At 44.3% G+C, this 14,688-nt stretch overlaps 1 protein-coding gene across 5 annotated transcripts in view; it reads right to left on the reverse strand.

Annotated features, from left to right (window-relative positions):
• wnk1b (WNK lysine deficient protein kinase 1b) overlaps positions 1-14,688 on the reverse strand; it is a 72,830-nt gene that overhangs the window by 14,044 nt on the left and 44,098 nt on the right. For 2 of the 5 annotated variants that reach the window (XM_084039296.1, XM_084039297.1), the window contains exons 11-20: positions 14,316-14,509; positions 7,201-7,284; positions 6,448-6,522; positions 3,307-3,377; positions 3,034-3,184; positions 2,696-2,812; positions 2,383-2,493; positions 2,127-2,178; positions 1,674-1,814; positions 235-1,171 (exon numbers count right to left, since the gene is read on the reverse strand). In XM_084039296.1, the coding sequence (XP_083895422.1) occupies positions 235-1,171; positions 1,674-1,814; positions 2,127-2,178; positions 2,383-2,493; positions 2,696-2,812; positions 3,034-3,184; positions 3,307-3,377; positions 6,448-6,522; positions 7,201-7,284; positions 14,316-14,509 (1,933 nt within the window). Of the gene's footprint in view, positions 1-234; positions 1,172-1,673; positions 1,815-2,126; positions 2,179-2,382; positions 2,494-2,695; positions 2,813-3,033; positions 3,185-3,306; positions 3,378-4,291; positions 4,526-6,447; positions 6,523-7,200; positions 7,285-9,654; positions 11,071-12,426; positions 12,730-14,315; positions 14,510-14,688 lie in introns of all 5 variants that reach the window. The other 3 variants (XM_084039293.1, XM_084039294.1, XM_084039295.1) reach the window with 3 other exon arrangements.

Raw genomic sequence — 14,688 nt, forward strand, 5'->3', positions numbered from 1 at the left:
TAAATTACTTAAACATCCTAAAAAAACATGCCGAATCCTGATCAGTGGACCTTTTTGTGAGCCCTGTCCACTTTAAACCAATGAGAAAAGCCAGGAACAAATGCAGAAAATTAAGTGTTTGTATGACAGAAGCAACTGTACAAGAACTTTGTCTCAATCTGGAAAAAAATAAAAAAAAAACACACACATATATATATATCTATATATAGTAAATAAAGTAAGGAGACTAAATACCTTGTTTCGCATTCCCCACAGTGTGTGTGCGTCTGCCCAGGCAGGGCTGCAGTCTGCGGCTGGGAGTGGACCAAGGTTGGTTGGACTAAGGGAACATTGGTGGTAACTGGCTGGAGCCCAACAGCGGAGGAGGAGGAGGGGGGTGTGTGGGAGGGATGGGAGGGGGCAGAGGGAGTGAGCTGGGGGCCTGGGATGGCAGCGGTGGTGATGACCGAGGAGGAGAGGGCAGAAGTAGAGGAGGAGGTGGGAGACACTGACGGATGATCGGAGGAGACTTCACTGGGTGGCAGAGTGGAGGAGGGAGGGGAGGAGACGAGGGGGAGAGCCTGGGCGGGAGGAGGGGAGGTGAACATTATTGGGGAGACGCTGGCAGGCGATAGAGTGGAGGGTACTGAAGGAGCGATGACAGCGGCGACGGTTTGAGACGGAGGCTGGGTGAAAGCCTGGGGCTGAATTTGTGCTTGCCCCTGGACCTGCACCTGTCCCTGGGTTTGGGACACAGCCTGCATCCCCGGCTGTGGAAGTACCTGGGACTGAAGGATGGACTGATTCACCACAGTGGGAGGAGGGGAGGAGGAACAAGGGGAGCTGAGACACGCGGCAGGCATAGAGGAAGGCGTGGAGGAGGAGGAGATTTGGGGAAGAGGGGCTTCCAAGACCTGCTCCTGTGCCTGGATTAAATTAGAAGGGACAAGTCCAGCAGTGGGGTCCACAGTAGGAGTGACGGAGCAAGCCTGCGGAGGGACAGAAGCTGCTGCAGGCTGCAGGAGAGGATGGGTGGAGTGGATGGAAGCTGGGGCGGTGCTGGGCCCGGCATCAAACTGAGCCTGGTTCTGTCTGATCTCAGAGAAGGCTTGTTGTAAGCTGATCGCTCCAGCAGACTGGGACAACGCAACACCTTGGGCCGGAGTCTGAGATGGAGCTGAAGCTGGAGGAACTGGATAAAAAAATGTTCTATCAGCCACCATTTGCACTTGGTTAATTAGGAGATGTTTAAGTTCCTTTATTTGAAGAAAACTAAAATATTTGACCGTTGCATAAAGCAACAGGTAGTTTTGATACACAATATCCAAATGACGGATACCGTTATTTATATTCCAAACTTCTACAAGAAGATTCTGTTGTATCACATTAAATAAAAGGTCATTTTAATATTGCATTTGGACAAAATATTTTAGCAATTTCGTCTAAAGCATTGCAGCCTAATCTGATGTGTGTGAGTATACTGCCAATAATTGTACATTTGAGTGAAGTTAAATTGAATTAGAATGAATTTTTTGACCAGCCTTATAATAAAATCTTACCAAAATGTTGCCAACAGGGTGAGTTACATTAGTGGTCATTATTGGACAGGTTGTAAACAAGGCCTTTATTTGGAAAAGGAAACTGTGAGCTGACTTTTGAAGGTCACATGACCCCGGCACACATATAATCCTCACCTGTTTCTCCAGGAGGTGCGCGGGCAGGAGAAGGAGATGTGGGAAACGTTTGTTCCTTCAGCCTGGCTTCAGGTACGGGGCTGACGATGAACCTCCGACCTGCTGAATGGACCACTTGTGCTGTCGCACTGGGAGGGATGTCTGGAAAGAGATGAATGTGAATACGTAGCATTGTTACTCATTCATCTCTCAGAGAGGAATATGCAAACTGCTTTTCTACACTACAGTTCACCTAAATAAGCAATAGGAAGCTTTAAAAGAGAAAATATGGAATAACTATATATAGGATTTGGTGGGAATTCAGTGCTGCGTTCACAGACACTCCTGCGGTGCAAATTTCCTGCTGACACAGATGCCTAAAGTCAGCTCTTGCAGTCGCCATCCCGTTGCTTCACTGGCACTTAAAACTGGTGACTGTTTTTATTCTCAGGCTGTTTGTTTTGGTATTTTTACCTGGCATGGGGACAGATATAGCAGGAATCTGCTGCGCCATATCACCTGCCATCTGCAGATCAACAACACAACATGAAATAAACACTAAAAGACAAACGGTGTAAACGATATGAAGGTGCTAAGCTGTACGTGAGTGTGTGTGTGTGTGGTTAAATAAGCAGCTACTTTAGCATTTCAGCAACACCAGCAACCCCTAAAAATGAAAAGGAAAGACACCACAAGAGAGAAAGATTTAAAGAGACAGTGTTGTGTTTACCTGGCTGCTCGTGTCTCGCTCCAGACCCTTCTCATCCGCGTTCTCTATCACCTCTCTGACCTGCTCAATGAACGACTCTCTCTCGCTCTCCAGGATGAACTCACTCTGGACCTGGAGGGGAAAGAAACAAAAGCTGGTTTGTGCTTCCTATGCCATGCGTGGGAACCTGCTGATGGCTCTCTCTTAATGAAAGACACAGTAATTATGTGTACTTCAGCCCGCATACTGCCACGTGAGGCTTATTCCAGGCTTTGTTTAGATCTGTCGGGGTATAAACGTGATTTAGAGACAGTAGATTCATCAAAAGGTGTACCATGATCTGGGCGATCTCTTCGGGGTTGTCTCCATCCAGGTCAAACCTGAAAGTCACCATCTTCCTGTTGTGGGTCTCCAGCTGACACTCTGCTACTCTGTCTCCTCGGTTGGAGATCTAAAGCCGCACACACATAAACGCAAAGAAATATTAAGAGAAAACATATAAAATTAGAAAGCAGATTGATGTAAATGAATGAGTATCTCAGTTAGATGTTTCTCATTACATGTGTTGCAACACATAACTCTGTAACTAACCAATAAACACCAGTGGTGCAGAATAAAAACAGTGATTTATTGTTTCATTATGAGTTTTGGATTTATGACACGTGCTATTACATTGAGGACATTGAGTTTCGCCTTGGAGATTTTCTCATGGCGTGATCGACTTCGCACAGAGCGCCTCTGATGTCGCTTGGCGGAGCGCCCTTCGTGGCGTCCTCCTCCTCCCTCGTTGCCGTCACTCAGACCCGAAGTCTCAGATTGGCCACTGTGTAACGGAGGAGAAGCGGAGGCCACATTTAATAAGAGAGAAAGAGGACATCATAACGAAGATTAAAATGCGATCTAAAACAATTCCCAAAGAGTCCGCTTGTGCTCGCATTTTATTACCTCTCTATCGAGGAGAGGACTTGAGGTGGCTGTAGTTGGGCCTGGGCCAGCTCTGAAGACTGAGAGGCAGACTGAAACACACGGAGGAACATCAAAATGCATGTACACGCTCAATCAATACGATTGCTATTCAACACCAACACCATTTTGGGGGAAGAAAAATGCAGCAGGAAAGCATGAAATATAAGCAAAGTGTTGCAAAAAAGTAAGAGAGGAAAATAACCAGATAGTAAGCAGTGTGTTCATGATTTCCGAGAATCCAGGAGCCATTTGACTTAATATGTAGAGACAGAATACATCAGAATCGGGCCGAACAACAACTAAAACTAGAGCACATAATAAAAGGAACAAAGCCAGAACTGCCACACGAGAGGAAATAAACAGGATTGTATTCATTAAGTGCATAAAGTATCTGCATAAACACATACAACCCTCTTTCAGAGCCGATAAAAATCTACAAATGATGACTTGGAAATTAGAAACAAAAGCTTCGACTCTCGCACACCAAAAAGAAATCTGGGGACAGTGACTCATCCATTCTATTATCATTTATGTGTAGAACAATCAATGCGGTCTCTTGCGGTTTCTACAGATGGCTGTGTGACATCACACCACAACCCGAGAATCCTTCCCAACAAGTATTGATGAAGTCAGTGTGGCAACACTGAAACCAAGCAACAACGGGAAAAAAAACAATTCAACATGAAACAAAACTAGTTATTCTATGTCGATGAGAAGAAAATACAAGTGGCCCTTCGCCAAACTAGAACGGCCACTGTCATAACCTTCCTTAGCAACTGTAACTAGGTGCAGGAGGCCTGTCAAGTTTTTTTTTGTTTTTTTAAAGAAAGAGTTTGAGAGAAAGTATGAATTCCATAAAAAAAACTATGTTCAAATCTTATCTACTCATCCGAGGCTCTAGAAAAAGATTTCCATCGACAGCCTACAGCATTCAGTGTCAGGTCTGACTGTCTATAACCAGTACCTGGGGAGGGGCTTCCATGGGGGTATCAGGCGGGGCGGTGACTACACTGATGATTGGCACCACCGTGGCCAATGGCTGAGACACAGGTGTGGGCACAGGAGGAGGAGTAGGGGAAACAATAGTAGGCAGAGGAGAGAGAGGGGAAGCCACGGCCGCTGTCGGCATGGTAACAGGGAGGGACGGCGACGGAGAGGGCAGGGTCACCAGGGAAACGGTAGACGGGGTGACACTGGGCTGAGAAGAGGAGGGAGGGCCAGAAGGAGGAAGGGAAAAAGAAGGGAGAAAGGAGAAGGTAGATAAGGCTGAGGACAGGTAGGAGGTAAAAAGGCAAGGAGCAACGTCATAGGGAGGACGAGGACGTGAATAAACCCACAGGCAGGTTTAATATCAGTCGCCGTGGTAATGGAGCAGTGAGCTAAAGCTGGTCTTTAGTTAAAAGGAACTAAACTGTTTGCTGGTGAAGCTGGGTCTTTATTGATCTCCATGATGAATCATGTTAAAATAAAGAGACCAGAAGAAAGAGCCGTCTACAGCTCACTGACCCATTACTGACCGGCAACAAACAACTGTGACAACACGGATCAAGCCTGTTAGTGGCAACATCTCAAATCAAACGACAAACTCAGTGACGGGACGGTTGTGGGAAAAACACGACTCTGAGATCATGCGACCACAAGTATATCTCTACAGACAAAGTACAGAGTGGCTCAGTTGACAGGAAGTGGAAGGGCAAATCGTTGCACAATGTAGTTGGGCAACACTCTTAACACTTAGAATGGAGACACAAGACTAAAACCCTACTAATGTGTTCTCACAGTAAGAGTTTATGAAGTAAGGCTGTGGGATGTCTACATTGAGTTTACAGGCATTGTGTGTGTGTGTGTGTGTGTGTGTGTGTGTGTGTGTGTGTGTGTGTGTGTGTGTGTCCTTGAGGTTTGACAAAAATGTAAAACACATTTCTTTCCTCATAAAACATTTGCAAGTGGCGAGTTTTTCTTAAGTGGATTTTATGACCGTATCAATCAAGTATTAGCAGCTGAACTTTTTAACCACCATATGCACGAAACTTAAATGTTATAAATACATCTAATGATCACACATCTACAACTGAAGACTGTAAAATGCTGTGTTGCCCACTTTGCAGTGGTTGCTTTGTTTTGCCCACACACCATAAAAGAACCGCACCAGAGTCCACTTGGTAGCGGACTGCAATCCACCCTATCAAGCGGTCTCCGTTGGATACTGATGCTACACACCTTTCAAGATTCTTCACTGCCTACTGTCACCAATAATCACCTTTTACTGCCTTTTACTGACTATTATATCCTAATTTCCTTAAATACGCTCATGTTTCTATGCTTTTGATCAGGTGGTTAGTAGGAGCATCAATGAAAGACAGAGCTATATCCTAACAACAAAAACAAGAGGGATGTCTAACAGATTCACTGACCAAACAGACACACGAGGGCACCTACAGTAAAGCACAACCACAACCACGGCTACATGTCAGGGTACCTGAACCAGGGCTAGCTGAGCGGCTTGGTACAGAAGGTAAAGATGCTCTATGCTGGGAGACGGACTGAGGTCAAAGAACTACAAACACAACACAACAACAAACATATAGATGCGTGCAGACAGACAAGTAGGCACGTTTACACACACGTAAGAACAAACCGGGTGATGAGCGCAGGCAGCATGCCAATAAAGTGAACCAGAGAGTGGAAAGAAGAATAGAAGAAACAATCTGAGCTGACGAAGAAAAGCATTTCAAAACATGCAATAATGATGCCCACGTAAGCCAAGACTTCATTGAATGTGATATATAAATACATCTGCAGTAGAGTGTGTGGGAAAACAACACTAACAGAATTGTTTGGAGCTCAAACTAACCCTGAGGTGTTTCCATGAGGACTGTAATGATGGCGTGTTTATTAAATTGGCTTTTGTGTGAGAAAATGTTCAAGTGCACATAATTGCTACAGTATATGTATGTACAAGCAGGATGTCTGTAATGAATGACATATATGTTGATAATCAATTACATCCTGCACCTGGCCGCAGAGAACCAGTGCCAGCTTGTGTGAATCAGGAATGTGTTTATTAAGTATGGTGTTTCATATACAGTGTATGTTAGTCAGCGGTGCTTGTTTACGTACCTGTGAAGACGCCTGCGGCAGAGACGTGTAAGTGGGGCTCTGAACCGATGTGACACTGTGACCGGATGAACCAACCTGGAGAGGAAGAAAGAGAGTGGGACAGAATTAATCAATAGAAATAGAAACAAATCTGTTTTTTTTTTTTTTTAGCTAGTGCATTTCCCAATCATGTCCTTATAATTAACTGGATAAATTCAAATCCCAGTTAAAACAAAATTAAAAATAGTAAAAGCCAGCTGTGAAAATCCATTTATCTAATTAAATTCAGTTATATATGACCCCATGTATTGTTAATTTCCTGACGGCTTATGAACCAATATTAAAATAAAAAATGTTTTATAAAAATGTATGGGAGTGGCTGTTTTAAGGAAACTTCATTCAGTCCATGTTTTTTAATGACAGGAGACATTTGATCTCTGATTTAACATCCAATTTCATGCTCAATCCAATCAGGTTAATGCTGCAATTAGTTCACCGCAGTGGTTTGTGCTGGGGGGCAAACACAGTGCTTCAGAACGACGGTGGTATTACTGCAGGCAGAGTGCCAGCTCCGCGGGAGTCGATACCTTCGAGCAAAGGCAGCGACTTCAAAGGGAAAGTCGACGTACGAGTTACTGCAGTGCAAGCACAAAAGTTGCGGTGGAGGTATTTTTGTATGTAAGCTTTATGGGGAATCTGGGAAAAGTGGGAGAAAAGTTTAGAAAGGGAGAGTATTTGGATTAAAATAAGTTGTGTCTTTTCTAGACGTCTTACCTGTTGAGGGGTCCCAGGAGGAACTGGCTGGGTGCCGACTGGGGGTCCCGGAGTGGACTGGGGGGCGGCAGCCTGAACCTGCTGCTGTGGAGCAGATTTAGAGAAAGACAGACAAGAAGATGGGGAGAGAGGACGAGATGTTGCAGGATATAAAAGGATATAGAAGGGCAGAGGACGGGATTGGGAAATCAGAAGAGATTTGCAACAAGGAGAAGAAAAAAAAAACAAGAAATAATAATTAGGACGTGTTTGGATCTCCTTAATCAGAAACTGTACATGAGTGCAAACACAAGGTACTTCTGCTGTTCTCTAGTGGTCAGGTTTTAGTTTGGATGCCCTTCTTGTGTATGCACACATGCACACAAGTCCATCGATACGGCAACAGGTATATGTACACCAACTGTATACACAGTTTGTAGTGTAGCGTGTACAACAGTACAGGCACATTACGGGGGTTAGGCAGGGTGTGAGTACAGGGATTTGTTTTTTTTCTCCACATGCAGGTCAGACTAAGTGATTGGTAGCGATAATAAGTCAAAGAAGCACAGAGGAGAAGCTGGACTACTGACACCAAACAACTCGCTGCGGTTCCACAACATCCTAACACACATCGTGGTTCCATCTAATGCATTGGGACTGAGCCGTGTGGTATTTAATACGAGTCATGATTCTGGAGGCAAACTTACAGCTTGAAGCTGTAAATATGCAGTCATGTCTAGCTGGCACATTGCCTAATACAATGGCATTAAGAAATGTTTGATGATAATTAGATAATAAGATTTCTACATCAGATTTCTTTAAGAATGCCTGAATGGTTTAAAGTGTTGCAGGTTTTCATTTTATTTCCAGTCAAGTTAAACTTTGGAATTTATGTTTTTTCGATCCTGGTAAAAACACCTAGTGAGCATCAAGCAAACCCGAGGAACATCCTCCCTTCCTGAATCCTTCCAGTAACCTCCATCATACAGACTAGTGTGGTCGTTCTATTGACTGAACCCTTAGAAGGCTGATTGCAACTTTCTACTCGTCACAAAGCACAAGTGTGTTGCAAGAGACTCGGTGCTACCTACCAGTCCTTCACATCATAAGCAGTCACGTAAAAGACAAAAGGATTTCACAACACAGAGATCTAATAAATCAAATGTATAGAGAGACAGAAAACTTAAGACAAATGAAATGAAACAAAAAAAAAGGTGACAGCTAGAGACTGAAGAAACGAGAAGAAACGCCAGTGATAAATGGTTCAAAGTAAACAACGAAGAAGTAAAAGGTGACAACGGTGATATCAGTATTTTAAGGGTTTAATGAATCTGAACTGTGACCTTTGAACCTTGGAAGTTGATTCCCACTCTGAACAGGAAATGACGATACAATGAGGTGCAATAAAGACCCGACTTAAAGCCAAGATCTTTAGCAAGTACAACACAAAACAACGGAAAGAATCTAAAATATACAAATGAAAAGTCTATCTGCATGGTTACGTTGTAAGATTGGTCTAAACCCCCTTGATTTTGTTGTATGTTTCTGTGCGTTTGTCCATACAAATCAACAAAGTCTCATCCATTTATTAAAGATTATCTTATAACATATGCCACTGTCTAGAATATATATCTCTATTTAAAGGTTTTAACATATCGATGCTCAACATTTGAGGACTAAACAGACTTTGGATTTGTACGAGTAAAAGTTGAAGTATACCGTATGTACACAGCATACTCCCACAAACACACATTTCTCATATACACTCTTATATGAACATACAGACAAAATGTTACTTACTGATATTGACAAATGAATCAAATACACAACATAAACACAGAAAGGAGGGGGCTTAGACCGCTTACAAAGCTCGCACACCAGAGCCGGTCTCAAGGACTACCTTCTCAAGTATGACTCAACTCACAATACAGAGTCTTAGACTGGATTTCAAATTAAAAGTATTTCTGGCCTTGGTTGAACCTGTGCGTCCTTTTCTAGAAATTTCTTCTGAAGATGTTCTCTTCACTTATAATGAATAATGGGAGACATTTTTGAAGGCAGACCATGAGACTCTCTCTGTCGTGTTGATATAACTGAAGAGGATTATAATCCCTAACAGAGACTACATGATGATAAGTAAGCATCAGTTGGGGCTTCTTGGTTGATAGGGTAAAAAAAAAGAAAGAAAAAAAAAAAGAGGGAATGGTATAATGGCCTCTGGGTCAAATTACTATTCTGAATTAATTCAGCTGCTTTTCATAGAAGGCTTCATTTTACTTGATGGATAACACCATTTTCTATCTATCGACTTGAAATTACACTCTGGCACATGATCTCCGGGCACAGGATGGCAATATATATAAAAGTGTCTCTACATCTGGTTTGTGGCGCCCGACTAAAAAAAGCAACTTGTGTAATTTCAACTAGTAATTGACCCAGAGTTGTAGGGGTGTTTTTAAGGTCTAAACTCAGTACCAGAGTGGTGTTAGCGGCCTGCATGGCCAGCAATGACTCATGGTATGTCATATCAGGCTGGGCTGGTATCACCCCTCCATGCCGAGCCCAGGCACTCTGCATCAGACACTCCAGCTGGGTTGATGAGGCTCCGCCAGGCTCAGTGGATGGAGTGGCAGGGAGGAAGCTCTGCATGGAGGGCGGATGTCCCTGGGGCTCGGGGAACACTCCTCCGGATGAATCGTAGAGTGCGGCGGAGGAATGATGAGGGATGGACTGAGCAGCTGAGGGGTCAAATGGAGGGAGGAGAGGTGGGGGAGGAGGAGACTGGAACTCCCCAGCGTCAGAGGAGGCCAGAGAGTCACTAGAAGGTTCTGGGCTTCTGTCTTTTGAGACTATGCCTAAGTGGTGGAGAAGGAGACTTCCTGGAGGTAAGGGGAGCTCTGGACTGACATATGCGTAAAGCTCTTCTGTCACCGGCTGAAGGCGGCTGTACGTGCCCGAACCACCTGATCCGGTCCCGGTGTTGTCCTCTAGAGGGAGATCCATGGAGCTCCTTCGGGCCCGGTAAAGTCTGGATGCCAGGAGGCCTGGGTCTCCAGCTGCGGCGGCGGCGGCTGCTGCTATATGGAACTCAAAAACACTTCCAGCTGGTGGTGGGGCTTCGGATATCACTGGAGGTGCCGACATAGGGTAAGCCGAAGAGGAGACGTGCTGTGGTGGAGGATAGCATCCGTCGGATGATGGAGGGCCACCAGTGGGCACGCTCATGGGAGGTAAAGGTGGAGGGATGGGGCTGTGTGAACTCATTCTTTGCATCATGTGTGCATGCAAGAACGCCGGCTGAGGTGGAGGACCAGGATCGAAACCCAAACTGGCAGCTGCAGCTGCTGCTGCTTGCCTCTGCTGATGGAAACTGAAGTGGCCAAGCTGGTGTGCGGTCATCGGGTAACCTCCATATGCCATCGCTTCATAGTGGTCCAGTAAGGCAGCTTGATTTAGGCTTAATCTCCTCACCGCTTCCTCGTGCTCCGCTCTCATGTCTTTATAGTAAAAACTTGGGTCAGATTGGCCTTGGAGATGCAGCGGCTCGCCAACACCGAGTCTTTGAGCAGCTGCCGCAAAACCCGGATTTAGCATAAAGAGGGAGGGCGTTTCAACACCCTCCATCCCAGAAAAGGGATGCAGGCTGCTCCCATAGCGAGGGTAGGCAGGTTGGAAGTGTCGGGTATGTGCTTCCAGGATGGAGGTACTCTTGCGTCTCTGGGTGTTGTAGGCTTTGGGAGGCCCAGTGGGAGGAGGCGAGAATGAAATGGGGCGCTCGGGGATAGAGGGGAAGAAAATAGTAGGAGGGTCCGGGAGAGTTTGGAGGGGGACGCTCCCTCCCGCTCCTCCTCCTGTGCTTCCTCCTCCACTGTAGGGGTGCGGCATTGAATGCTGCGGTGACAATGAGATACAATGGATTTTAAGAGAATGACAAGAGAGAGACACCAGCAAAGGCCCACATGAAATGGAGAAAAATAGTGTGTTAAAGAGCATCACTTCAAAGCAATGGCAAGAGAAAAAAAAGGACTTGAACCAAAACGACGAGGAGTATTCCTAACGGCTGTAAAAAAGATGTGATGAGATGAAGTGAACGGGGAATGTTAAGACAGGGAGCAGAAGTAAAACAGGCAAGAAGAAGAAGAACAAGCAGACAGCCAAAAAAAGACCAGGTAAAAGTGGGAGACACTATAGATACAGAGTAGGGCAGCATATCATATAATGCAGAGAGAAGAAAGGCCAAATAATCTCAATCATATCCTGATGTGCCAGGAAAACTGTCTTTTAACGCACGGATTAACTCTGAAAAATGTTGATTTTCTAACTTGATAGAATTACTGAGTGTCTTCACTAAAGTAAAAACACTGAAAAAGGGATACCCCTGACATTTATCTGCATCTTTCTCTCCCCTCATTTCCTGTCATCTCTCTATATCCGCTGCCTAATAAGTGGACGACAGTGGCCAAACATGCCTCTTAGCAGAGAGTAGAAAATGGCATGATTTTTTGCTTTTGAATCTGATTTATGTTTGTATTTCTTTTCTTTCACAGTATGTTGAATGCTTGAAATAAATAAATAATCATCAAGTCTCAATCGTATCATTTACATTTTGGATACAGCAACTATTTCTACATGAATAATTGTGGCTGTCAAATGAGCAGATTCCTTGATGGCAGATGAACACGATATTAGAGATTTATATCATAGAGCGAAGTTTAAGATAAAGCCGACATGAACACTCTGGTCTAACAGAGGGAGGAAGAGAGGGTTGAGGAGGGACGGATGGGTAGAATGAAACACAGCAGTGTCTGAAAGTAAACTAGGTCTGAGTGAACGCGTCACACTGATCTAGTTACTCAAGATAAGTGTACATCTTTAAATAAAGAATGTACTGGAGATGCAGCATTTTCCCACTGATTTAATATTTTACGGATGGCGTCCGCTAACGTACAGGACTTGCTCAGCCCCCTCAATTTGAAGCGCCTTGCTACATAATTAGCTCAGTAGAAAATGTTAATAAAGAGGACAGGTGCTTATACATATAAATATTCTGTATAGGAGAAGTATTTGAAAGCTAAAGTTTCTGAAATTAAGTTTGTTTATATATTTATCAGCACTTCAGTGAGAACAAATTGTACAAATGGACATTACCTTTACATTAGCACTTCTGAAAATACAAAAAAACTTTGTATTTTGAGGAGTTTGATCTACTTTCAGACACCAGTGCACATCCCTCATCTGTGAACCTACAGGGGTGGAGAACAGGGCGGGTAGGCTGGCCCTCCGCTGCCTGGCCCGGGGCAGAGGGGAGGCAGAGTGAAGGGGTAGGACCGTCTCCAGGGCCTTGGAGAGGCGCCCAGCAAACGTGGCCCTCTCAGCTGCGAGAGGCATGCAGGGGGAGGTGGTGGTGGAGGATGAGGAGGACAGGTCTGGAGGAGGGGTGGAGGGCTGCTTTGGAGCAACGGCCAGGGGTGAAGGAGCATGGGAAAAGGAGTAGGAGGAGGGAGGAACGCAAACGGACATGCTACGACATCGGCGACGACGCAACGCAGGCTGTAGGCCAGCGGGAGGTGATAGAAGGGGGTGGGACCAACATGGAAAACAAACACAAAGAAATTACAACACAACAAAATCACCTAAACAGAAGAAACACAAATTAAATAAACATAAAATGACAACACAATAAAAGGAAATGTGTGAAAATGTAGATTAAGTAAGAATAAAGAAACAAATCAATTAAATGAAAAGAAGTTACCAAGTAAATAGTGATACTAAGTCACAGTTTTACATATAAATTAAACAAAAACAAACAAAAAAAAAACTTTTCATGATCATTTTAAGCAACAGTTATTCAAAACAAGGAAGTTGTAGAGAAACCTGTAAAAGTACAACAAAGAAATGGGGAAAAAATAAAACTAAATAAAAAAACAAATAAACCCAATTTTACAAAAAAAGGAGAAAATGGTTATTCAATTAAGTAACTATTTAATTAGATAAACCAGTCCGTCAGTAAGTCAGTTTGTCTTCACAGAAATGACCTTTGATGAGGACACAAGCTTATTGATGTCCTTAAAACAGACTCAAACCATCATTGCATTATTTAATCAATCACTCGATAAACTGAATGAATATCCAGTTGAGCAATATCAGTCACTGTAGGTGCTGATAAAAGGAAAATCAGATGAGAACGTGTAGCCAAAAGGTCGCCAGATGGGGAAGTCCACGGTTGGAAGTTAAATAAGAAATAAGACCCTCCCCTTTCATAAGTACTTCTAAGGTGCCTTTGAGCAAGGGATAGGCAACAGAAGATTATGGTTAAAACAACCAGCTATGCTCAGTGAGTGACAAAAATGATATATTTAAACCCGCAAGAGAGAAGCAGAAACCAACTCAACACTGTGACTCAATAACATTTAGCAAGCTATCATATGACTTACTGCATCTTTACGGCATTTTATGTGACTCAATGTTTCCTGAGTGTGAGGCTTCTGCATGAGCAAAGTAAAAAAGCATGTGTGTTGATGAGTTTCCAAGTAAATAATATCAATATCATGGTATGAAAACAAAGTAATATACAACATGACAAAAATGACAGCAGCTGAAGAAACAGACGCAGCGACTAGATGAGGGAGCATTGAACATATAGAACAGGGAGGACTGATGGAAAGATGGATGCATGACACCTGGTTTGCTGAAGAAACAGTGAAATGAAATGCAACAGAAAAGGAATGGTTAGCTGGCTTACTTTGAGTGTAAGTGGTTGACCGACTACCGACAAACTGAGTAAAAAGCAGATTGTGGAATTAACTGATTTGTCTAAACGCCTATTATATTGAGTCGCTTTCTCTCTGTGCAGAAATCGAATACCTTCTAGTCCTCCGCTTCTTCTTCGGGTCAGAGGTGATCATCTCCAAATAAAAACCCACCAACAACATGCTCTCGTGTGTTAAGTTCAACACAATTCCCAGCCCACTCACGAACACCGCAAGCTTCACTCCCACTAACTCCCACTCGGACACACACACTGCAGTGCTCACTTCAAACGGGCCAATCATTCTCAGCACACCTGAGAGCACAGCAACGCCCACAGGTGTGCTAAGCATGATGTGCATGATGTCCTAACGTGGAGGGCAACTCACCATTGGCTGCGGCGGCTGGGCGTAGCCTGGGTGGTGCTGTGGGTTAGCAGAGGGGGTGGAGGGGTAGGGGGATTGGGGCTGGGAAGGGGGGTGGGAGGAGGGCGGGCCGCTGTAAGACATGGTCAGCTGACCCAGGTGGGGGGAGTCTGAGGAGAAAACGGAGGAACCCTGGCCGCTGTCCAGACCTCCTTCGGCTGAGAGAGAGAGAGAGAGAGACAGGTAGAGACGTGTTAGGGTCACCTTCTGTCCCGTCTCCTTATCCAATTACATCTCAGTCTAATCAATTACATCTTAGTGCAATGACTTCAACGGAAGCTCGCAATCAACTAAGTATTTTGCACTCAATTTACATAAGTCAGTTTTCTGCAGGTTT

The sequence above is a fragment of the Eutrigla gurnardus genome (genome assembly GCF_963514095.1).
Source record: "Eutrigla gurnardus genome assembly, chromosome: 21".
Classification (NCBI taxonomy): Eukaryota; Metazoa; Chordata; class Actinopteri; order Perciformes; family Triglidae; genus Eutrigla; species Eutrigla gurnardus.